At 35.8% G+C, this 24,803-nt stretch overlaps 1 protein-coding gene across 11 annotated transcripts in view; it reads left to right on the top strand.

Moving 5' to 3' along the window:
* The window catches only part of MAPK10 (mitogen-activated protein kinase 10), a 324,375-nt gene that overhangs the window by 290,834 nt on the left and 8,738 nt on the right, over positions 1-24,803 (top strand). For all 11 annotated transcript variants that reach the window (XM_032239877.1, XM_032239867.1, XM_032239871.1 and 8 more), the window contains 2 exons: positions 14,567-14,630; positions 16,868-16,945. In XM_032239877.1, coding sequence (XP_032095768.1) covers positions 14,567-14,630; positions 16,868-16,945 — 142 coding nt within the window. The remainder of the gene's footprint in view (positions 1-14,566; positions 14,631-16,867; positions 16,946-24,803) is intronic.

Raw genomic sequence — 24,803 nt, forward strand, 5'->3', positions numbered from 1 at the left:
AAGACACAATCTTTGTCCTCAATTCTTTGTCCCACAGTCTACTGAGAAGATAAACAAGTAAATGTTGATGATACATATTCCATATTTTAAGCTTATTGTACATTGGAAACACATACAAATAACTCAGTAATGTGGGTTAGTGAAGTCTGCTTGGAGTGATTATTTTTCAAACAGGAACATGAAGGCCTGAAAAAGAGATTACCAAAGTGAAGAAAGACAGGCAGAAGAAAGGGTATATGCAAAAATCCCAGTGTCAAGAGAGAGTGGGGAGAATGGTAAACCTTTCTAAGTGGAGAAGGGTGAGAAATTATTTGGGGCTGATAAGCAGGGACCAGATAAGAAAGGACTTCCCAAGCATTGTCATGTGTCATGCACACTAGCCTAGGGTGAAGGGAAGCTATTCAGAAGCAAGTGGGACAATAGCGTTGGCAGATTTGAAGTTCCAAAGGGTCACTCTGTCCACAATGTAGAAATGGAGTGGAGAAAAGGAAGATAGAAGGCAGGGGAATAGATCTGTAGTAATCTAAATTACTGTAGACATGGGCAGGATATTCAAGAAATGTTTAGAAGCTAACAATTGACCTGAATTGTAAATAATTAAATTTGGAATTTAAAGGAGGTGGAATTCAAAGATGACTAATAGCATATAGTAGTGGGTTAATAAGTATGTGTTAAATAAATGAATGAAAAAAGAAAGATTCATGACCAGGGCACTGGGTGATTGGTGGTGCAATTACTGAGACTTTTCAGTTAAAGAACCATAGAACATTTTATTTTCCAAGAAGCAGGAAAGAGAAATTTCATTTTCAAGGTATGATTACACTTTTTGATGGTGTAGAGCTAATAAATTAGTGACCTACCATTTGAGAAAATTACAGAACAGAATGAAAAATAGAGATAACTGAATTCAACTTCTTTGCCAAACCACTGGAGCATTGTGTAATTAAGCTTTTCAATTACACTCAGTTCATATCATAATTAAAATTTGCATTACTAGCTTTCAAAGGTTCCTCTGGTCACCTAGTGCTATGATATCTCTAAGCAACATTAGTGCTTCCCGTATATAACACATGGAAATGCTTTGTGCATTGCAAGTATTTAAGAGAGCTTTGTTGAATTACCTGATATGATATTTGTTCAACATTTGGAACTAGTTCTTTTTTGAATAAAGCAGTAGGTGAAATGCTTTCATTGCAAACTAAGTGACTTGCCCAAGGTCACTCATCTTACTAGTGCCAGAGTCAATGGTGCTTCAAGTTCAGTGCTCTTTCCATTGTTCCTTTCAGAAAACCTGTGACTTATGAGGCTCAGAGATTCTCCCTGCTCAGTTTAGTCTACAGACTGTATTTGATTATGAGACACAAATCTTGTTTCCACTTTCACTACAATTCACAAATTTCTTTGTCCTGTTCTTTAATATCATAGCATATATCTGTCCAGAAATCATTGTATTCTACCAAGAAATAGATATCATTGAAGATTGAGAGAAAAATCACCTATTTTCTCTAGAATGTTTTCTTTTGCATCTATACAAATGAAGCATAATTAGGCAAATGACAACACTTGCTTTTGTACTGTATAAGTGGTTAGAGCAGAGGTCTTAACCTTTGCTGCACATTAGAATCATTTGGGAAGTTTTTAAAAATATCCTAACACCAGCCCTCACCCCAGAACAATTAAATCAGAATTTCTGAGGTGGGATCTAGGCAACAGTATTCTTAAAACTCCGAGATGATTTCAATATGCAGCCATAGTTAAACCACAGACTAGAGCAACTTGGTGAAAATGATGAAAACACAAAGCACCTCTTACTTTTTTTCTAGCCACAAGGTGGCAGCATCACAATATGTTGCACATTCTCGCCCCTCTGAGTGGAATATTTTCTCTGCTGTTCTCTGTTCCTGCGTTTGCCTAAAAAAAAATTAAAATATTTTTCAATAGGTTGAATTAGTAGCAACTATAAGTCTTGGGTGGAAAAATGAGAAGAACACAGACTTTGCAATCAGTTAGATTTGGGGTTAAATATAGCCTCTGCTACTAACGGATAGATATTTACATCTTTGTGTGCTTCACTTGCATACCTGGAATAGGAGGGTTATCACAAAGACTAAATGAGATCATATATGAAAATCCACTTTCTATAGCTGATAGTAGGATGAAGAAGATGTTGAGGAGAAAAAAATGATAACGCTGTGATAGAGTCATTTACATAAGATCCAGAAAAACCCAGGATACTTACTCTTTTATTTATAGCCTTTCTTTCCTGCATGTGGGTCTCTTCCTTCCCTGTGTGTGTCCTATGACTTAGTTTCCAGTGGCAATTACTTCTTACAAATAAACATGTTCTAGTCTCTTTCATTTCAAAGAACAAAGAATCAAAGCCCACATTTATTTTTAACAATGCCTTTAACATTGGAAGTATATCGGCCAGATTCATAGCCAAGTCTCTGTAAAACATTAGTCCTTGCTTATGTGCAATTTCTCTAGTTCACTTTTCAAACATTGACACCGCTTTCTCTAAATTCACTGGTGGTTTCTTAGGTGCCAAGTCCAAAAAAATTGGTATCTCATGTATTTGCCCATTTAAATAAACTGATAACACCCTACTTCCTGTGCCCCTGCACATTAATTTCTGTGATGGCAGCACACCTATTCTTCTGCAGCCTCCATTGCTAGATGTGAGTTGTTCTTTCTTCCCTTAGAATTGTGCATCCCAGGAATTTTTTTTCTTATAGCCCTAATTTCTTTTCTCTCTGGGAGTCTTATCTTCCACCACAGCCTTAATTTTAATTATCATAAATGACTCAAAATCTATACATTGTACCATAGAGCTGGCCTTAGTTCCAGATGTATAAATTTAACATCCAGATGTATTAAGTTACTGGAATTGAAATTGGCATTGCAAAATCAACGTATTAAATATTAAACTGGCCATGTCTCCTCCCCACACAAAATCTGTGCTTCCCCCTCCTTCCAATTGATGGCACTACTTTGTATCCAGGTTATCATCTGGATAATGAGATATCTTGCAGCCTTTCTTTCTATTCCCTCAGTCCTCTTCATATCCAAGGTGATTGGAGAATTTAATCAATTTGCATTCAATGTAATTATCGATAGGTAAGGACTTAATACTGCCATTTAGCTCATTGTTTTCTGGTCGTTTTGTAGGTTCTTTGTTCCTTTCTTCCCTCTGTCTTTTTTTTTTTTCTGATAAAATGATTTTCTCTGGTGGTATGCTTTGATTCCTTACTTTGTATCTTTTGTGTATTTACCATAAGTTTTTACTTTGTGGTTACCATGAGGCTTACGAAAACATCTTATAGTTATAACAAGCTACTGTAAGCTGATAATAACTTTTCACTTGCATTAAAAAAAAACAACTATACTTTTACTCCACCATTCCTCCCACATTTAAAATTTTTGATGTCTCAATTAAAATATTTTTATATTGTGTATCCCTAAACATATTCTTTTAATTTTACTTTAAGTTGTGGGATACATGTGCAGAATGTGCAGGTTTTTTGCATAGATATACATGTGCCATAGTGGTTTGCTGCACTTATCAACCCAACATCTAGGTCTTTTTAAATTATTATTATTTTTATTTATTTACTTTTATTTTGAGATGGAGTCTCCCTCTGTCACCCAGGCTGGAGTGCAATGTCGCCATCTCAGCTCACTGCAACTTTCACCTCCCAGGTTCAAGTGATTCTCCTGCCTCAGCCTCCTGAGTAGCTGGGATTACAGGTGTGCTCCACCATGCCTGGCTGAACATCTAGGTTTTAAGATCCTCATGTGTTTTAAGACCCGAATGCTCATCCTCCCCTTGCCCCCAACCCTCTGATAGGTCCTGGTGTGTGTTGTTTCCCTCCCTGTGTCCATGTGTTCTAACTGTTCAACTCTTATTTATGAATGAGAACATGCAGTGTTTGGTTTTCTGTTCCTGTGTTAGTTTGCTGAAGATGATGGTTTCCAGCTTTATTCATGTTCCTGCAAAGGACATGAACTCATCCTTTTTATGGCCGCATGGTATTCCAGGGTATATATGTGCCACATTTTCTTTATCCAGTCTATCATTGATAGGCATTTGGGTTGGTTCCAAGTCTTCACTATTGTAAATAGCAATAAACATAAGTGTGCATATACCTTTATAGTAGAATGATTTATAATTCTTTGGGTATATACCCAGTAATGGGATTGCTGGGTCAAATGGTATTTCTGGTTCTAGATCCTTGAGGAATCACCACACTGTCTTCCACAAAGGTTGAACTAATTTAACTCCCATCAACAGTGTAAAAGCATTGCTATTTCTTGATAGCTTCACAAGCATATGTTATTTCCTGACTTTTTAATAATTGCTATTCTGTCATGAGATGGCATCTCATTTTGGTTTTGATTTACATTTCTCTAATGACCAGTGATGATGAGCTTTTTTCAAATGTTTGTTGGCCACTTAAATGTCTTCTTTTGATAAGTGTATGTTCGTGTTTTTTGCCCACGTTTTGATGGGGTTGTTTATTTTTTTCTTGTAAATTTGTTTAAGTCTCTGGTAGATTCTGGATATTAGATCTTTGTCAGATGAGTAGATGGCAAAAAATTTTCTTTCATTCTGTAGGTTGCCTGTTCACTCTGATGATAGTTTCTTTTGTTACACAGAAACTATTTAGTTTAATGAGATCCCGTTTGTCAATTTTTGCTTTTGTTGCAATTGCTTTTGGTGTTTTAGTCATGAAGTCTTTGCCATGCCTATGTCCTGAATGGCATTGCCTAGGTTTTCTACTAGGGTTTTTATGGTTTGGGGTTTTACATTTAAGTCTTTAATCCATCTTGAGTTAATTTTTGTGTAAGGTATAAGGAAAGGGTCCAGTTTCAGTTTTCTCCATATGGCTAGCCAGTTTTCCCAGCATCATTTATTAAATAGGGAGTCTTTTCCCCATTACTTGTTTTTGTTAGGTTTGTCAAAGATCAGATGGTTGTAGATGTCTTAACACATTATTGTAGCTATTGTTATTCTTAATAGTTTTGTCTTTTAACCTTCATGGTAAAGATATAGGTGAATTACACATCACCATTACAGTATTAGAGTGTTCTGAGTTTGACTGTTTACTTACCTTTACAAGTGAGTTTTATACTTTCACATGTTTTTGTGTCATTATTAGAATGCTTTTCTTTTAGCCTGAAGAACTCTCTTAAGCATTTCCTGTAAGACAGGTCTGATGGTGATGAATTCCCTCAGATTTTGTTTCAGAAAGTCTTTATCTCTCCTTCTAAAGGATAACTTTGTTGGGTACAGTATCCCTAATTGATTCTTTAAAAAAAAAAAAATTAGCAGTTTGACTCTATCATTTCACATACTCCTGACCTGTAAGGTTTCTGCTGAAAAATCTACTGCCAGCCTGATAGGGACTCCCTTAAGATTTGCTTCTTTTCTCTTGGTACCTTTAAGATCCTTTCTTTGAGTCTGATTTTGTTGATTTCATTATGATATGCCTTGGTGTAATCTTGTTTGGGTTGAATGCGATTAGAGATCCTTAACTTTCCTATACCTGAATATATCTTTCTGAGATTTGAAAAGTTTTCTGTTATTGTTTCCTTAAACATACTTCTTCCCTCTTGTCTTTCTCTTCTTATACTAAAAAATGTGCTCTTTTGATGCTCTCCGAAAAATCACATACATTTTCTCTATTTGTTTTCTTTTTTTTCTCCTCTGGCCATGTATTTTTAAATAACTGTCAAGACTACAGATTCTTTCTTCTCCTTGATCAGTCCTACTCTTGATGCTCTCTATTAGCATTTTTCATTTCTTTCATTATATTCAGCCATAGGATTTCTGTTTGTCCTTGAAAAATAATTTTGATCTCTCTGTTAAATATATTTTATTTATTGTTTTTTGATTTTATTAAATTGTTTCCCAATAATTTTTTTAAGTTTGCTGAGCTTCCTTAAAACAGTTATTTTGAATTTTTTGTCTCATAATTTATATATTTCCATTTCTTTTGAGTCAACCACTGGGTGATTTCTGTGGGTTTTTTTTTTTTTTTTTTTTTTTTGGTGGTTTATGTCACCTTGGTTGTTCATGTTTCTTATTTCCTTATATTGCTGTCTGTGCATTTGAAGAAGTAGGGCTTATTCCAGACTTTGCAGACTTTCTTTGTCTGAGAAAACTCTTCATTAGTCAGCCTGCCCATAGATCCTGTGCATGCCATTGTGTGGTCTAAGAGTAGGCCTGCTGTTGGAGTCCTCAGACAGGTTGGCTGGAAGCCTGGGACAGCAGGTGGGTGGGTCTATGGGGTTGGGCCTAAAGTCTAGATCCACAAGTGTGGACCTATTGATTGAATCCACATGGATGGGCCTGAAGCCTGGTTACACAAGGGCAGACCTGATGCTTATTTCTGCAGAGGCTGGCCTTAACTCTGGGTCCACAAGGGCTACTTGGCTCTGGGATGGGCTTTGAGTTTGAGTCTGCAGGGGATAGTAGGTTACTGGGATGAACCTGAAGCCCTGGATTATAGGAGACAGCCCACTGCTGGAGAAGTTCCAGAGGCTGGGCTGTTGACCTGGCAGTAGAGTGGCCCAGAGACCGAGTCTGCTGTAAAGACCTTAAGCCTAGGGCTACGAGCTCCTGATCAGTGTTGGGAAAGATGTGGAAATGCAGTCCACAAGTACTAGCCTGGAGTCTAGGACTGTGAGGGTCTCTTTGGTGGTGGGTTTTATAGTGGCAGGCCCAGTGCTGGGGTCGAAGGCAAAGTCTGATGCTCACTTCTCTCTCCTTCCGTCATGGGGAGGTTATCTCTCTCCATGCTGTGCTGTTTGGTGTTGGGGGAAGAGAGAAGCAGATAATGTAAAACTGTCCTTCCTCTCTCTCCAATGCATCTTTTTTTTATTTCTGTGCTATATCCAAGTGCTGATGTCTCTCACCTGGTTTTCTTCACCCTTGTGAAGGTATTTTTGTGTGTGGATAGTTGTTCAAATTGGTGTTTCTGTGAGAGGGGGAGCACCGGAGAGCCTTATTTTTATCATCTTGCTGAGATCCACTCAACTCATACTTTTAATAGGCCTTTATTTCATCTATAGTAGTATATTGTTTAATATCTGTTTGAGAACACACACATAGTTCCTGAACCATGCTGAAGCAATTTTTGATAATCAACTGATGATATATCACAAAATGCCATTATCTACTTTTGGAAGGTAATGAAGTTTTTGATATTTAGAAACCAGGTCATTGCTTAATGAATAGTGTAAGGGCACATTACTGATAAATTATAGGAATTAAATATGTCTAATCAATTCTTTTGATAACTGTGCATATTGCTATAATATTTTCATTATTTTGGTGGATTGTTGGAAGATTATTTGTGCAACAAATACTGAGCTCCATTTTGGGGTAATTAACTGCTGTTGGTGCTACCGAGAATATAAGGTTTTAGAGAAAAATAGAACATGCTGGACTGTCATTAGCCAAATAAAACCATAAAAGTAAATATCATTTAGTGCTTAATCAGAGTCATTTTACCAAATTTTTTATTTTCCAACTAAAAGGTGAAAATTTAAGAAGTCTTAATCATCAAAAATTTTAAATAAATTTAGAAAACTTATTCTATGTGTATAGATTCAAGGAAATATAAAATCAAAATGTTGCACATTTCCTTAATGGATTTGCTGATCTATCTAATTTTGCACTAAGATATACCCTTCTTGCTTAAAGCCTTTTAATAGCTATGCATCTTTTGGCAGTCATCAAACTACCAAGCTTAATAAGAAAAAACAAAGCATGTTTCAATAAGATACAATAACATTTACTTAGTTACAGATGTTGAATTAATAGTGAATGCACACACTAAGAGACCGTGCTATTTAAAGCTTTCACTGACATTTTAAACAAGGTAGCAGAACACAGGGAGATCCTTAATTAGGACAAAACAAACACCAACAACCAACAACTTAATGATTGTCATATGGTTTAGAGCGTGAGTGGTAGGGAAAAATGTCAGTTCAGGGCTCAAAGATGAATCAAAGGAATGACTTCGTACAACTTAGATTTCTTGTATCTGGCTTTTATCTCTTTAGAGATTCATGTGTTTAGAGGTCTTTGATGTCAAAGATACCTTGACAGAAAGCGTTTAAGAATATAAGCGTTGACTGCTTGTATGGTAGTTGCCAGCTCCAGCTATATGTATAGACTAACAGAAAATTGGAAGAGAAATCAGTGTGTGGCAAGCTCAGATTTGTCTTTAATTAATATCTTTTATAGGTGTCAAATTATCCAATTTAACGTTTCTTCAACCCATAAGAATTCCACTATTCTGTCTTTTCCCACAAGAGACCGCAAATGTATTCCTCTGTCACTAATTAACTCTGATTATAGGCAAATCACTTACGCTTTTTAGTTTCTGTATTATCATTTGAAAATTGAATAAAAATGACATTAGATAATCTCTGAACTGTCTTTTACCACTAATATACTATAATGCTGTTGAAAAAAGAATTATCTCAAATATTCAGTAAAAAATAAATACACACATTTCACTCAATGACTATTACTTATATATATGGTACAAAATGAATGAAGTCACAAGTAAGAGCAACTTTGACCTTTGAAAGATTAATTAGGGATTAAACAGGTACTTGTTAAAGAGATCTTTTAGTACAAAGTCATGGCCAACAGCTAGAACTTCATTGAACGCCCACAGAATCCATATTTTTTAACTCTAGATTTATTATGTAGAATTCTACTCTTGTATGTACTGTCTGCCAACAGCCATATTTTATAGCTGAATTGTACATTCCCAAAAATAGAGAAAATGGAAGAAAATGCTGACCTGCTGTCTCAGAGAGGCAAAGGGTACAGCTCAATTGTTGAAACCTCAGGGATAGAAAAACATTGCAATTCAGTTGTTTTCTCTGTCCCCAAATTACTGTATACCTTAGATCTCTAATATGTCATTATCATAACATTGTTATGTAGAGTGCCCACATATTTAACCTCCAAACCACAACACTTAAGAGAGTGAAGGGGCTAAGGGCCACTAATAATTACAAGGACAATAAGCATAAAGTGGAACTATTTTGTACAAACTGGGAAATATGGCCACTTTATTGGCTTATGTTTCTATTTCTTGTTTACAAAGATGTTCACCCTAAATATTGTTTTATTAGCCTTTATTTTCGATTCAACAGTATTGACACTGCTCTGGATTACTCTTTAAATTGGGTTTTAATAAAATTTTCTTCATTAATTAGCCATATGACTTCAAGATATAGTTTTAAAAATTTCTTTGAATCAGCCGGGCGCGGTGGCTCACACCCGTAATCCCAGCACTTTGGGAGGCCGAGGCGGGTGGATCACAAGGTCAAGAGATCGAGACCATCCTGGTCAACATGGTGAAACCCCGTCTCTACCAAAACTACAAAAAATTAGCTGGGCATGGTGGCGCGTGTCTGTAATCCCAGCTACTCAGGAGGCTGAGGCAGGAGAATTGCCTGAACCCAGGAGGCGGAGGTTGCGGTGAGCCGAGATTGCGCCATTGCACTCCAGCCTGGGTAACAAGAGCGAAACTCCGTCTCAAAAAAGAAAAAAAAAAAAAATTTCTTTGAATCTTAGCTTCCTGACTCTGAGGATTATTAGGGCACACTGATAGATATAAGGTGACATATATATATTTATATATATATATATATAGAGAGAGAGAGAGAGAGAGAGCCATATATATATATGTATATATAGTTCTCAAAGAGACTTGGGAGAGTAGATCTGAGATCATTATACTTTTTCTAGTGTCACGATTATTCTATAGTTTCTTTCTTTTAGTTATTTAGTGTTGAAGATCTTTTTCTACGTTTTTCTAATTGCTTAGGTGATGTCTCATATTAATGTCCTCCACCAAAGATCGATCTGGGTCTTTCTGGGGGTCATAGCAATTTAAAGTTTAGAAAGTTTTCAAAGGGTTCAACAGCATGCTTTCTATCATGCCTTTCTGGTTCCCTGAGAGCCAAAATCTTCATGTGTTTCATTTACAAGAAACGACCAATTACTTCCTTTTTGTGAAATTCTACCTACTTGACTTCTATAACATAGCAATCTCATTTTCATGTATTTGTCTGTCTCTTTTTCCCTTGGTAAACTTATGTTTCTCTGTCCAATCTTTAAACCTTGATGTCAGACAGGGGTCCGCTTTAGCCATTTACTCTCTATACCCACATATCTTCCCTGGGTCACCTCATCTACTCTCATAGTTTCAACAAACTTCTCTGGCTGGCAGTCTCAAATCTATACATTCCTAGACAACAGCATTGCTCTGAACTTCAGATTATATACTTAACTTTCAAATCAACATCTCTACTGACATAACACTTAGGCTCACCTCTCTACCAATCTGATTTCCCCTTTTCTATTCTCTATTTCTTTAGATGGCTTCACCACATGATCATCTTTCCAGCAACTCAGCTGAGAGATTAGGGACTCATATTTTTCTCTTCCATCACATATATTCAATCAAAAACCAAATTCTAGCAAGCTTATTTATTAATATTTATTAATTATTCCTGAATCTGTATCTTTCATTCACCCTCACCTTTTTTTTTTTTTAACCCCAGTCAGAACTTTTAGTGTTTTTTTTTAGGTCATGCAATGGCTCCCTACCTCTTCTCTCTGCTTATAGTTGCATCTTTCTTCAATCCAACTGTATATTTGGCAATGCCATTCTCTTACATTCTTCGGTGGCTTCTCCTATTCTTTAGGAAAAAGTGTTTCTTCCATATCATGGTACCATGGATCATTCTTGGTCCACCCTTTCCTGATCCGTTTGCTTCTCTAGGCACAGCTCTCATATCTTGTCACTTCTGACCACATGTTTTATTTTACTGTGAAAAAAATTCCTTCTTGTACTCTCTGCATGCGTGTACACACAGAGAAACACACGTATCACCACCACTACTGCCACCACCACCAACACCCCGTTCTGTTTTCTACATATTGTGACTTGGCTTATAATTTGCTCTTGGCATGGAGTCACCTTTTTTCCTCCTCCTTTTACCTTGACAACCGCCCACACATCTTTCCCTCACTGAATAAGCATCACTTAGTCCAGTAAATCAAAGCCAGGCTTTGTTAGGACTTCTCCATTCTGCTCCCTTATATCATATACATGTTTCTATCATTTACCGTATGCTAATGATATGTTTTGAATCAGCCTTACCCAAGTAAATTGCGAACACCTTGAGGTCAGTAGTCACATTATTCAATGTTAAAATCTCAGTATTTTCATATAGTCTGCCACATGATAGTGCCCAAGACCTTTATTGAATGAATAAATTAAATAAATAAATTTTAGTATTTACTAATTCACAGTGACCATGTACTTGTTTGTGCTTTTTTCTCATTTAATTGAAATAATTCAGACATGTTTCATCAGTATAAAATTCATATAATTGATCATCAGTATAAATTCATATAAAATTAACCATCATTAAAAAAATATGTCTAATCCATTTTAAGTTACTGTTTATGCAATCCATATGAATTTGTGTTTCAATTTCTACAATAATTTCAATTAAGGAAGTAAAGTTTAAATTTTCCAAAATAATATAAAAAAGGTTTTCAGTCTTTTGAAAAATATTCAAAGGGTGAAAGTCACAAGCCTTGATAACTCTCCACATACTGTCCTTAATTTCCTCTTATCTTTAATTTCTCACATCTCAAATTAGTCTTATCTGCTAAACTCCCCTAAAACACTCTCAACAGACATCTCTGGGGCGTTTCTCTTTATCCCTACTCCTCATTTATTTTTAATTAGATTGTCACTTAGCAAAATAGAATAATTCCAATTAAATAAGGAAGGGAAATAGAACAAGTAAGTGCTCAAACACCAACTTCACTTTAGCAGGAGGCAGTTAATGTTTTGGACTATCTCATCCTGATGATGGCTGCCAATCACTTATACATGTATGTGTTGTTACATTGCTCTCTTTGGATTATTGGTCGATTATTCTTTTTTTTTCCCATTTATTTATTTTATTGCATTTTAGGTTTTGGGGTACATGTGAAGAACATGCAAGATTGTTGCATAGGTACACACGTGGCAGTGTGATTTGCTGCCTTCCTCCCTATCACCTACATCTGGCATCTCTCCCCTTGCTATCTCTCCCCAGCTCCCCACCCCCCACATGGAAGACATCTGTATGTAAATGTGCCCTTTTATTGGAGGTGACACTTGCATTTCCTCTTCAAAAAACAAACAAACAAAAATCTGAATATGTAGTAGATTTGCAGAGGCCCTTGAACAAATACTGTAAATTCCAGTGTGTTTAAAGCAGCCCTCTTGGTTTGTTGAAAGGAAAAATCTTGGACTCAGCGCTTTGCTTTTTCTCTTGTAGTTTGTTTGTGATTAGAGTCTAGATACTTCGTACTTTACATATCAGCAACAGCTGTACACTGATGGTCCAAGGGAAACTTCCTCAAAATACCTTTGCTTCCAAAAGAAAATGGCCTTTATGAACTTTGGCAGGAATTGTACTCTTGAGCTATGTTAAATTTTAAAACTTGAATGGAAAAATCCACTACATGAAGCCAGCCACACAGGATCATGAGCCGGATCTATTGTTAGAATAAGAAGGAGGTGCCAACAGCTCACAGAGCTCTGGAGGCTCTCAGGGCTTATGTACACTGTATCCTGTGGGGGTCCTGAACAAGGCCACTTGGATGGGGGCCTAACCACAGCATTACACATGCTCAGGAAGAGTTAACGCTGGAAATTTACCACTTGGCAAAGCATCTTTACAAAACCAGAGTTTGGCTTTGTGGTAGTTTCTTTAGGTAACAGTTTCACAGTTTTTCAAAAATAACTTCATTTTACTCATTCACTCACTAAGTTAGAATGTTTCTATAATTTGAGAGTCTTTTACAGAGGTGGAAGGTTCTACCTCAGCCAGGTCCTGAGAGCAGTGCCTAACCATTCCATTCCTGTCACCTTTATAGGGTCAATGTATTGTGCTTTCACTATTGTCTGGGGTGGTGTGAGAGTCTCACTTTGCTTAGTTGTCAGTGCTGATGGCTGCTGAGAGCTGCTCAGCCAGCCACATGTGAATTGCAGTAGGTGGTTTACAGCCTTCTGTCCCAGTTTCAGTCAAAGGTGCTACAAGAATATCTGTCTCCATGAGTAGTTATTTCTCAGTACTTCAGTATTATGCTAAGTTACTTCACCACAGCTGGGCAAAGCCTTCTATTTTCATGGCAAGATACTTCTGCAGGATATGAAGCTGCCCTAGCATGCCAGGGCTAGGATGAATATTTGTGTCTGCCACTCTTCAAGCTACCACAGATTCTGCATTAATTAGAGAAGGGTCACTTTAGCCTGAGGGTGCTGTTCGTGAGCCAGAAAGTTCTCACAGAAGCCAGAAGGTGTCTCTGAAAATCTTGTCTAGAGCTTTCGTAATAGCCATTTTCGAAAGGTCTGTGTCCTAATGGGCTTGCATCACTCTTACTCAGTGACTCTTACTTTTTCACAAAAACTATTGGTTTCAGAAAATTGGACAGGAACAGATTTTAGTGTCCTCTATCTCATGATACCAGAAATTTGATAATTCTTTCCTGCACTCAATCTGGTGCCAGCCAATGTAGTTCCTTTGCCTCGTTTCTCTACCTCATGGTGATTTATTTTTCCCAGAGCCTTTTTTTTCCTTTCCATGTCACTTGGCCTGAACTGGAGCTACTCTAGTCACGATGATAGATCTCCCAAAGTCTAAATATCAGGAAGAAGAGGTCAGAGAGGTTACTTGAGATTCTACTTCCTGGTAGGCATGTAGGTTTGTGAAAAATCCCTCCTTTTCCATATTTGAACTCCACATGGGAAGAGAAATGCTGGCTCTATAAGTCAGACTAAAGGCCCTATTGCATCATTTCTATTAGACAGGACTTAACCAAGAGCCACTCAGAGGTTCAAGGTGACCCACCTCTGGCAGTTCCTTCAGGAAAAAAGAGGGAAAAAAGCTTTAAATTGTTTAGGTATAGGACACACAGCAATATACAAAGGTGTGCTATGATTTTTCATGAAAAATAAAAAGGTTGATCTGGTCTCAATATTTCTTTATATTGAAGACTAGTACTAGGTCTGTTGAGAAATATAAACTTTTCTTCAGACAAGGTCTAAAAATAGAACAAAATCTTATTAGTCTAGACGAATTTTAGCAAGGTTCTGTTATAAGGCAAGTGAATGAAGGGAAAGTAACTTCTGGGCCATTGAAATCAAGTGTTTTGTCTGCTTTTTAAAAGACCAGCCATTCGTTGCTTAGGCATGGGTTCTAAATCAGAAGACGTCAAAAAGTGAGCTATCAGGATTTGGGTTCTGCTGCAAATATTGCAGCCATATTGGGTCAGCAGCAAACATTTCAATATGAATAAGTCCTCCATAAGTTTATGGGAAAAGTTTAAGTTCTGAACAACTGTAATCACCTCATAATTTATATACAGGTCTAATAAAATGAATCAGTTGCCAGGTGTTCTCATGTATTCTGAGTTTAATTATGTTGAGGTTATTACACAAAGTTACTGTTTGTTTTTATTTGGCAGCCTCCACCTCAGATATACGACAAGCAGTTGGATGAAAGAGAGCACACAATAGAAGAATGGAAAGGTAACTCAAAAAGTAGAGTTTTTGCTTTATTGAACTCAGAAAGTATCATCAAGGCTTTTCTTTGTAAAACAATGTACTAAAAGATGATTGGCTGACTGCTATTCTCTTAGACCATTTTTAAATTCCTAAAACTTCATCTGTCTTTTTATGCTAAAAGCAATGTTGTATTTGCTCAAGAATGAAAGGAATTTACCATTGGTACCTTTTAAAATGGGACTGATTGTCAGTGTTTTTCATGGTGGGGGCAAGCTTTAGTTCAGAATTCCAGAATAAAATTTTCCATGTTTGTATATAAAATCATCATTTGACACATGAAATTAATTCTGAGATGGGTTTAGACTTTAGAAAATAAAAGATAGTTAATATATGGGTTTACTCATTGGATTGATAGGACTTGAGAATTTAAATAGAAAATATCTGTATCTGAGTAGCTTATTTTTTCTTTAACATAAAAATTAGAATGAACAAATGCATTAATTGATTTTGCAGCAAAACTTTTCCAAACACATACTGCATCTTTAAGATTATACTCAGAGTAAAACAAAGCAGAAAAACAATTGACCTAAAAAGAATTGTTAAACTAATCTAAATCACTACGGAATAGAATAAAGATGAGAAAGTCAAATGCAAATTGTAACAAATGATCAGATCAAAATGGGAAGAGCTGAAGGAAAGGAACTCTTGAGCTACCTTGAAGGAATTAGTAAGTGTAATTCAGAAAAGAAAAAAAATAAGAAAATATCAGATAAAGGACTAAGAGGAAAACAAAGGATAGGAATAAGCAGAAAATGTTGTAAAGATATTAAAGAGGAACAGGTGCACTGGCTCATGCCTATAATCCCAGCAGTTTGGGAGGCCGAGAGAGGGGGATCGCTTGAGCCCAGGAGTTGAGGATCAACCTGGGAAACATAGTGAGACCCTGTCTCTACCAAAAACATACAAAAATTAGCTGGACGTAGTGGTACACACCTGTGGTCCCAGCTACTCCAGAGGCTGAGGTGGGAGGATCACTTGAGTCCAGGAAGTGGAGGCTGCAGTGAGCCATGGTTGTGCCATTGAACTCCAGCCTAGGTGACAGAGAAAGTATCTGTCTCTCTGTCTCTCTCTCTCTCTCTCTCTCTCTCTCTATATATATATATATATATATGTGTGTGTGTGTGTGTGTGTGTGTATATATATAAAATAAAGTAAAATAAAAAATAAATAAAATTTTAAAAAATGCCAAAGAGATTCTACTGGTCCAGGATCATGTTGGTTAATATGGAAAAATGAACATATGCAAAAAGTGGATCACGTGAAAAAAGATGCTGTATATAGATGAAGAAAGCTTGCTTTGATCTAAGAAGGGACAGGAAGGCACTCCTTAGGGGCTCATGAATAGGTGGGTGGTAGGATATTACCACCATTTGGGGAGGACATGGACTAAATTGTGAGAAATTGGAGAAAGATGTACCTGTAAAGAATGATAATTATACAGATTATAAGCCATTGCAAAGCAAGAATGAGTAAGGCTGAGTGATTTTTAGCTAAAGGAGACAGAGTAAAAAGAACTGAAACTATCCAATTTAACTCTATCATTCAGAAAGCCAAATATGGATGCAAGTCTGAGAGTAAATGAACTAAATTTTTTAATGTGTTTGGTTTTGGGCAAGTTTAGATTTACAAATCCAAGATATGAGTATGGAAAAAAAGATGCAGTAAGAGATGGAAGTTGTAAGGATTGGTAATAATTTAAAGTCATAGCAGTCTCACAGGAAGTGAGTATAAAAGAAAAATGGATATTCAAAACTAAAGCCATAAAAATTGTTACTAGATGAAGCTAGAATGTATTAGTAGTACCCCCAAAGAATTCAGAAAACAAGTAAAACGTGTATTACTTTTTTCGTGTATGTAGAAATGTTTCATGTATGTAGAAATAAATGTTATTTATGTAGAAATATATGTATGAATAAATAATATGTATGTATGAAGAAATAAATAGTATGTTTCATGTATGTAGAAATAAATTTTTATACATTTATTTATTCAGCTGCTGTATTGGATACCTATTTGTTCCAGGCTCTCTGCTAATTATAAGGGAATATAGAAATTAAAATAGAGCAGTAAATGAATCTCAATTGATTTTTAGTTTACTCAACCCCATGAAAATGTTATTATTTCCCATTAACTAATGAATTTCCCTGTGGATTAAGGAGAAATTTGTTTTTTATAATAACACAGATAACTATTTCTTACAGAACTTATCTACAAGGAAGTAATGAACTCGGAAGAAAAGACTAAAAATGGTGTAGTAAAAGGACAGCCTTCTCCTTCAGGTACTCAGTCTCCGTGAATAACCAATAAACTAGTACTTGTGTAATTTCTTGGCCTTTGTGTAGGGTTGCAACAAATAACATTGCTTAAAGAGCAGATGGACAAATATCACACAGCTGTTTCCTTATAATGATTTTAGTTTTATTTCTTTTGATATTAAGTGTGACATTCATTCTGATTATTCTGCTTGTAATGATCCAACATGAAAACTTTTTCATAAATTATTTTAAGACAGTAATGAATCCTGAAGAAAATGTTAACATGGGCTAGTTAAAGGGTAAACGCTCCTCATCAAAATTCAGAGCCATAATGCCCTTTTGACCATCAAGTCAATGTAGAGGTCAGGGATCCTTTCAGCCACAACCTCTTCCCTCATTCATTCTTAGTGTTTGAATTCTTCTCAAGGTCAGAGTGACAATGAAACATCTACCAAGATGGGCTCCAGTTAAAGTCAACTTGGAAAATCTGTTGTTTGCTAGCTACAGAATCTAATGTACAATTGTACATATGTATTTTCTACCGATCCTAGTAATGTGCTTTAACATTACTTGAGATGATTTACTTATTAATGCTAATATATTTTTTCCTGAGGCCTATGCTCTCACTATAATTTAGAAAATGTGATTATTTATTTTCTGCTTTAAGAAAAAATTACATTTAGTTCATGCTACCCAAAATGTGGGCTACAAATGCCTAGTTTTGAGAAAGACTGATTAGGGTGTTGTTTTCCTAAACTATTTTAGGAAAAAAAGATGTAGGATGAAATAATTAATCAATTATTCATACTGATACTACTCTTTGATTAACTAATTTATACCCCAAACCACTGTGATACCCAAACAGATGCAATTCAGTATGACATGCTTTTCTCACCAGTAGACTTGAAAATATACTCAGTTTTATCCCAAGTCTTTCCTTTCCTCAAAGAGGGTTAAGGGAATCATTGGAGTTGTTTTCCATGCTGCCCTCCTTACTCATTCACCCTAGCATACAGATTGACACAGTCCATGAAAGCTACTACTAACTAATCTGCATGTTTGGCCTGTTGCTCATTAAAAAACTCAAAGACAGAATTCAAAAGCCTCAAGATGACACCTGCTAACGCAGGACAGTGCTTTGTTTTAAGAATTCCTGTAATGACCAGAACATATTATCTTATATTCATTAAGCAGCAGAAATATCAGAATTTAGCCATGGGTGACCTAGCATGTTAGGCTGGGCCTGGACAAATTTTAGTAGAACCTATTCTATCCATCTTCAGTTCAAGTTTCCTTTTCATATCACCTTATCCCAAAAGACTTGTTACATCTTCCCAAAGATTAGGATCTTTCCTTTCTATAGGTCCTACTAGTCCCTGTATGTTGAACAGTTGACCTCTTGCCTTATTATCTCTTATTGATTGTAATTTCATTGAGGAGACTGTATGCATTTATCTCTGTGTCCCATGTAGTGCCTGGGTACTGTGCTTTGCACAGTAGTAGCTCAATAGATATTTATTAATTTGAAAATTGCCATTCAATTTCTCCCTCACCATATTTCTTGATACTATTCCAAATACAGAATTCGAGATAAGATCATGTAACTTTAATACAGTATACTATTCAGCATGTTCTTACACCATTATTATACATATTTATTCACTCTATTAATCTCCATGAGGATAAACAGGCCAAGCATAAAGTATATAAATTCTTGCTATTGGCTTTCTTTCATGCTTCACCTAAAGGTTTGCAACTTTCAGATGTTTGATTCATTCATTTTGGGAAATACATATTCATTATTTTTTTGCAGTCCTGCTTGTTAATGATTAATTCTAAAATATGCAACTTAGGCTCTACCTAAGTAAGAAGGCTCTGCCACTTTTTAATCATTCCCACTACCTTAACAGTTAAAAATTGTCTATGTAATACATACGCCCTAAACTATAGGTGACTGGCATAACCAATTTGGATTTAAAATGATTGTGGATTAAATCTAGAAAAAACATTCATGACTTTCTCTTTTGTGAGAAATCATATGTATACTACACATTACAGGACACATTTCTGTATGATATATTTGTGTGCATGATGGAGAGGCTGTAGGGCAGCCATATGCTGGTGCTGACTCTACCAGCTCATGACAGCCAATTGTGTACTTCTCTTCCCAACTATGCATTTACTGTTGGTGTGTTGGCAGCTCGAAATCAGCCACAGAGGATTTACAACATGGAAACTGGCAGACCTTACAAATCAGGGCGTTTTTGTTCCCCCCCTTCCCAGAGCCAATTGTTAAATTTTTATTGGCGCACCACGGTGTGTGTGCTGTAAACTATGCTGGAAAGAAAAAGCAATTACTAAAGAAAAGTTTGAAAAGTCAGCTTTTTTGCGTTGTTCATTGTATTCACCTTTTTTCATTAAAGTTCATGTAGCACATTTTATTTTAAAAATAGCTAGGGTAAAGTGTTTTTATAATAGAGACTCTCTTAGTATTCAGTTATAGCAACACTGGGAATTCTGCAGCAGGGAATAAGTTAGTGCAGTATCTCAGGGGCAAAATACTTCTAATACTGAAACCTATGTTATGTGATGCTTTTTAAATGTAAATAGAAAGTTAAATGTGTATTTGCAGAAACATTTATAGGTTTGAAATTTGATGATGGAATTGTTGTATGTCAATAAGAGATAAATCTAAACTTCAGATGTATTTCTAAACAAATAATTGTACTCACTTCTGCTATCTGATTTTACTTGCACAGTAATTTATTTTCAAAGATGGCATAGCTGCTTGCTTCCTGAATTGATTTGTAACAATTGCTGAGGGGCTAGCAGTCCATGAATAGAAATTAATTTTCTTCTAAAAGCATTTGTTATAGGACATTAGAGCTAGAACAAATATAGGAAAACATCTGATTCACCAATTCTCAGATTCTTCACCAGCCCTTTTCCACCTGAGAAGCTCCCAAAACTAACAGTGACTCACTAAGATAAGGATGCTGAACATCAGAATGGGCAGAGATTTTTCAAAATCTCTAAATCAAAGATAAAGCTTCTGGGTGATTTTAACATGCAACTGTTCCCTCCCCAATGTGGACCACATTCCCCACCATGGGAATATGTCCTACGGTCACTAATCTAGTCCATTAATTTTATTTATGTTTTATTAAAAAATCTCAGGCCCAGACATACTGTGGCTCAAGATCATTTAGGTAAAAAAGGGACTATTTTTTTCAGTCTTGTGTTTTTTCTAATTCTATGTCTATCGTAGTATTTTGTTGTTGGGGGTGAGGGGTACCAGGAAAATAATTTCATTTAACAACAAAATAAAAAGCAGAACAACATTTTCCCCCACAAAATTTTTTGGTTAAATAAATTCTAGCTGAGAATTTTTCATTAGCATAAAGTTACTTATTCCTATGAAATCTAATTTTTTAGGTAAACTTGAAGGTAGTTAATATTCCTCATTTGCAACCTTATTTGCATTTTCAGTTCCTTTTAATACTATTTTTATTGACAGAAATTTGTAATGCTTTATTGATGGCAAAACATTTTTGAAAATGTATATCTCTACTGTTTTCTCTTAAGTAATATATAAGGAAGGAATATTTATCACATTGCCTGGACAAGTGAACACTATGATCAGATTCAATTCAGCTCAGTCCTGTTATGAGATGTTCACAAACTGCTTGGCAGTAATTTAACAACTTAAAGCCAAGGCCCATGTCTTGTCCCTTAAATTTGTGTTTGGGCTTATGGCTTATAAACCCTGCTTATTGCCTACATGAAAATAGATTTGAATGGATCATATAGTAAAGCCAGCAGTGGCTTCAGGCAAGGAGGCATTTATTATAGTGCAATAGAGGGAGTCATACAGAAGCAAATAGTTTTCATCTAATAGTGGTGGGCTGGTTAATATTTAACAATTATATTTTAATAAAGGAATTGATGAGTAGCGCTTAACATTTTCTGTGGTATAAATATTCTCACTGTGACCAATTTTAAGCAACAATGTAACCTCAACAGATGCAGAGTTGGAAAGAGATGCTAATAATTGGTTCTAAGAAGCCACTAAAAGCCAGCTCCAACACACCATAGACAGTGCACATTTTTCTCACACTATCACACTGTATAGCAAGGAACCATTCCCATCAAACAAGCAGATGTCATGGGTATTTTCACAAAGAAAGCACTGGAAGAGAAGACCTCTCTTAATGAATTAGTGCTGTATAAAAGCAGAAGCAGTAGTCTGTGGAACCCTAGAAATACAGCTGATTAACACTTTGATAGATTCTGAACTTTGAATAGTTGAACACTAATTATAATGTGCATTCAACATTGATCAAATAGAGAGCAGGACCATTCTAGTACAAGAGATGGAAATTAGAGAGAACCCAAATGATGAACAGAAGGAGAAGAAAAACAACTACAACAACGTGATTTCCTTTGGCCAAAAATAGCTTAACAGTTTCACTAGTTCAAAAGCAGGAAGGAACTTGCTTTTCCTCACAGAACCTATCTAGAAGAGTACACATAAAGGATACTCAATGCTGTTTTGTTAACTCGAGTACTTATTCTATGTTACTACTCAGCAGCAGACATTGTGGAAAACAGAAATAAAGAAGTATAATTAATGAAGTAAAAAGAAGCAGGGGAAATATATAATTGAGGTAATCTGTAACAAAACTGCATATAATGAGGGGCTGACTGGTGTGGCATAACACTCAGAATATTCCAGAAGTGTGCTGAAAATATGCTGATTTTGAAAGCAAGTGCAGCAGGCGTGCTGTGTGTTTTATAAGCATAGCCTGCATCATGATCCCCTGTTTATGAAGAGCTTATTAAAAGTTACTCTGGCTTTTGCTACATTCATTCAATGTTATTCATAGAAATAAATTAGTGTTTTGCTGCTGGGGAAATTTCTTCAGACTCTTTGTGTAATTTCTCTAGCTGCCATTGTTGTAGATGTGTGTTTATTTGTAAACATCAAATTATGTTCTTATAAGGGAACTTTATTTCAGCTAAGCCTTATCTCACCCTTATTTGAATCATTACTCAACTTTCACTGTGACAATAAGAACATGTCTACATAGGGACCAGCCAGGATAGGGGAAAAGTCCTATCTAAAGGGAAGACCAAGACTATTATTAAAAATACTTTTTGGTTTGTATTATGCCACAATTTTATTTTGAAACTTTCAAGCTGGTTATTTTCTCATAAATAAAGCATGCTATCAAAAATCTTCCAGGTTCCACTGGCATTCTGGTTCATTATAACATTATATATATATGTATATATATATATATATATATATACATATATATATACACACACACATATATATACATATATACACACACACACGCGCGCGCTCGCACACATATGTTCGAGCTGGCTTTTAGTGGCTTCTTAGAACCAATTTTTAGCATCTCTTTCCAACTCTGCATCCGTTGATGTTACATTATTGCTTAAAATTGGTCACAGTGAGAATATTTATACCACAGAAAGTGTTAAGTGCTACTCATCGATTCTTTTTTTAAAATATAGTTGCTAAATATACATATATATAATTATTTGATGTATTTTTAATATCAATCCACTGACACTGAAACTTCTTATTGAAATAAATCCTCAGTATAATTGTATTTTTATACATTGGCAATGAACATAAAAGAATTCCATTTAGAATAGCATCAAAAATATATAGGAATAAATTTAGCAAAAGAAGTGCAAGCTTTGGACTCTGAAAACTACAAAACATTGTTGAAAGAAATTAAAGAGGACCTAAATAACTGGAAAAACATTTCATTGTTCATGGATTTGAAAATTTAATATTGTCAAAGTGATGACAGTTATTCCCCAAACTGATGTACACATTAAGCAAATACCTATCAAAATCATGGCTATCTTTTTTTTGCAAAAATTGAGAAGCCCATCTTAAAATTTGTGTGACAATGCAAAGCATGCAGAATGTCCAAAATAGCCTTGCAAAACAATACAGCTGGGAAATTTACCTGTTCTGATTTCAAAACTTATTACAAAGCTACAATATTTGAGACAAAGTGCTCCTTGCATGAAAATACACAAATAGATCAAGGGAATCGAATTAAGAGTCCACAAATAAATACCTACATTTATGACCAATTGATGTTTGATAAGGATGTCAACACATTCCATGGATAAAGAATAGCCTTTTCAATAAATGGTGCTGGGATGATTGAACATGTATATGCAAAACAATGAAGGTGGGCTCCTGCCTCATATCATATACAAAAATGAACTCAAAATGAATCCTCGACTTAAGTATAAGGTCTAAAATGATAAAGCTCTTAGGAAAAAACATAGGGTAAATTTTTATAATCTTGGGTTAGAAAATGGTTTATTAGATATGAAACCAAAACACAAGTGATAAAAGATAGATAAATTCAATTTCATAAAAATTTAAAACATTTGTGGGTTTTTTTTTTTTGTTTGTTTTTTTTTGTTTTGTTTTGTTTTTTGAGACGGAGTTTCGCTCTTGTTACCCAGGCTGGAGTGCAATGGCGCGATCTCGGCTCACCGCAACCTCCGCCTCCTGGGTTCAGGCAATTCTCCTGCCTCAGCCTCCTGAGTAGCTGGGATTACAGGCACGCGCCACCATGCCCAGCTAATTTTTTGTATTTTTAGTAGAGACGGGGTTTCACCATGTTGACCAGGATGGTCTCGATCTCTTGACCTCGTGATCCACCCGCCTCGGCCTCCCAAAGTGCTGGGATTACAGGCTTGAGCCACCGCGCCCGGCTCATTTGTGTTTTAAAAGAGACATTCAAGAAAATGAAAAGACAAACCATAGCATAGAGGAAAAACATTTGAAAATATATATCTGATAAGTAACTTGTATCCAGATTATATATAAAGAGCTCTTACAGGACTGTCACGGTGGCTCATGCCTATAAACTTGCCATGGTGGAAGGCAGAAGTTGGAAGATCACTTGAGGTCAGGAGTTTGAGACCAGCCTGGGCAAAAAGGAAAGCTCCTGTCTCTTCAAAAAAATTTTTTTTAATTAGCCAGGTGTGGTGTTGTGTGTGCCTGTAGTCCTCGGTACTTGGGAGGCTGAGGCAGGAGAATTGCTTGAGCCCTGGAGTTAGAGGCTAGAGGGTACAGTGAACCATAACTATGCCACTGTGCTCCAGGCTGGGTGACTGAGTGAAACCCTGTCTTTAAAAAAAAAAAAAAAAAGAAAGAAAGAAAAAGAAAAAAAAAAAAAGAAGCTTACAACTCAATAATAAAACGAAAATAAAGCAATTAAAAAATGGCCAAAGAAGCCAAGTAAACTTTCTCCAAAGAAGATACACTAATGGCTGACAAGCACATGGGAATATACTCAACATCATTAGCCATCAGGAAATGCAAGTTAAACCACAACGAGGTACCATTTCATTCACTCTAGGATGGCTAGCTAGATAAAAAGTTAATAAGTATTGGTAAGATGTAGAGAAATTGGAATCCTCATACATTGCTGGTAGTAATGTAAACTGGTGCACCCACTTTAGAAAACAGTTTGTTAGTTTCTCAAATGTTTTTAAACTTAGAATTACTCCATGCTCTTGCAATTTCATTTCCAGGTATACATCCAAGAGAAATTAACAAATGTTCATACAAACTCGTACATGAATGTTCATAACAGCTTTATTCATAAGAGCCAAAAACTCGAGACAACCTAAACATCCATCAATTGCCTATCAACTAATAAATAAACAAAATGTGATGTATCCATACAGTGAAATATTATGTAGCCATACAAAGATGTGAAATACAGATACATGCCACAGCATGGATAAACCTTAAAAAAAATTATGCTATATGAAAGCGGCCAGTCATAAATGATCACATATGGTATGCTTC

Source organism: Sapajus apella, unplaced genomic scaffold, assembly GCF_009761245.1.
Source record: "Sapajus apella isolate SASKATOON/1434 unplaced genomic scaffold, GSC_monkey_1.0 scaffold45, whole genome shotgun sequence".
Classification (NCBI taxonomy): domain Eukaryota; kingdom Metazoa; phylum Chordata; class Mammalia; order Primates; family Cebidae; genus Sapajus; species Sapajus apella.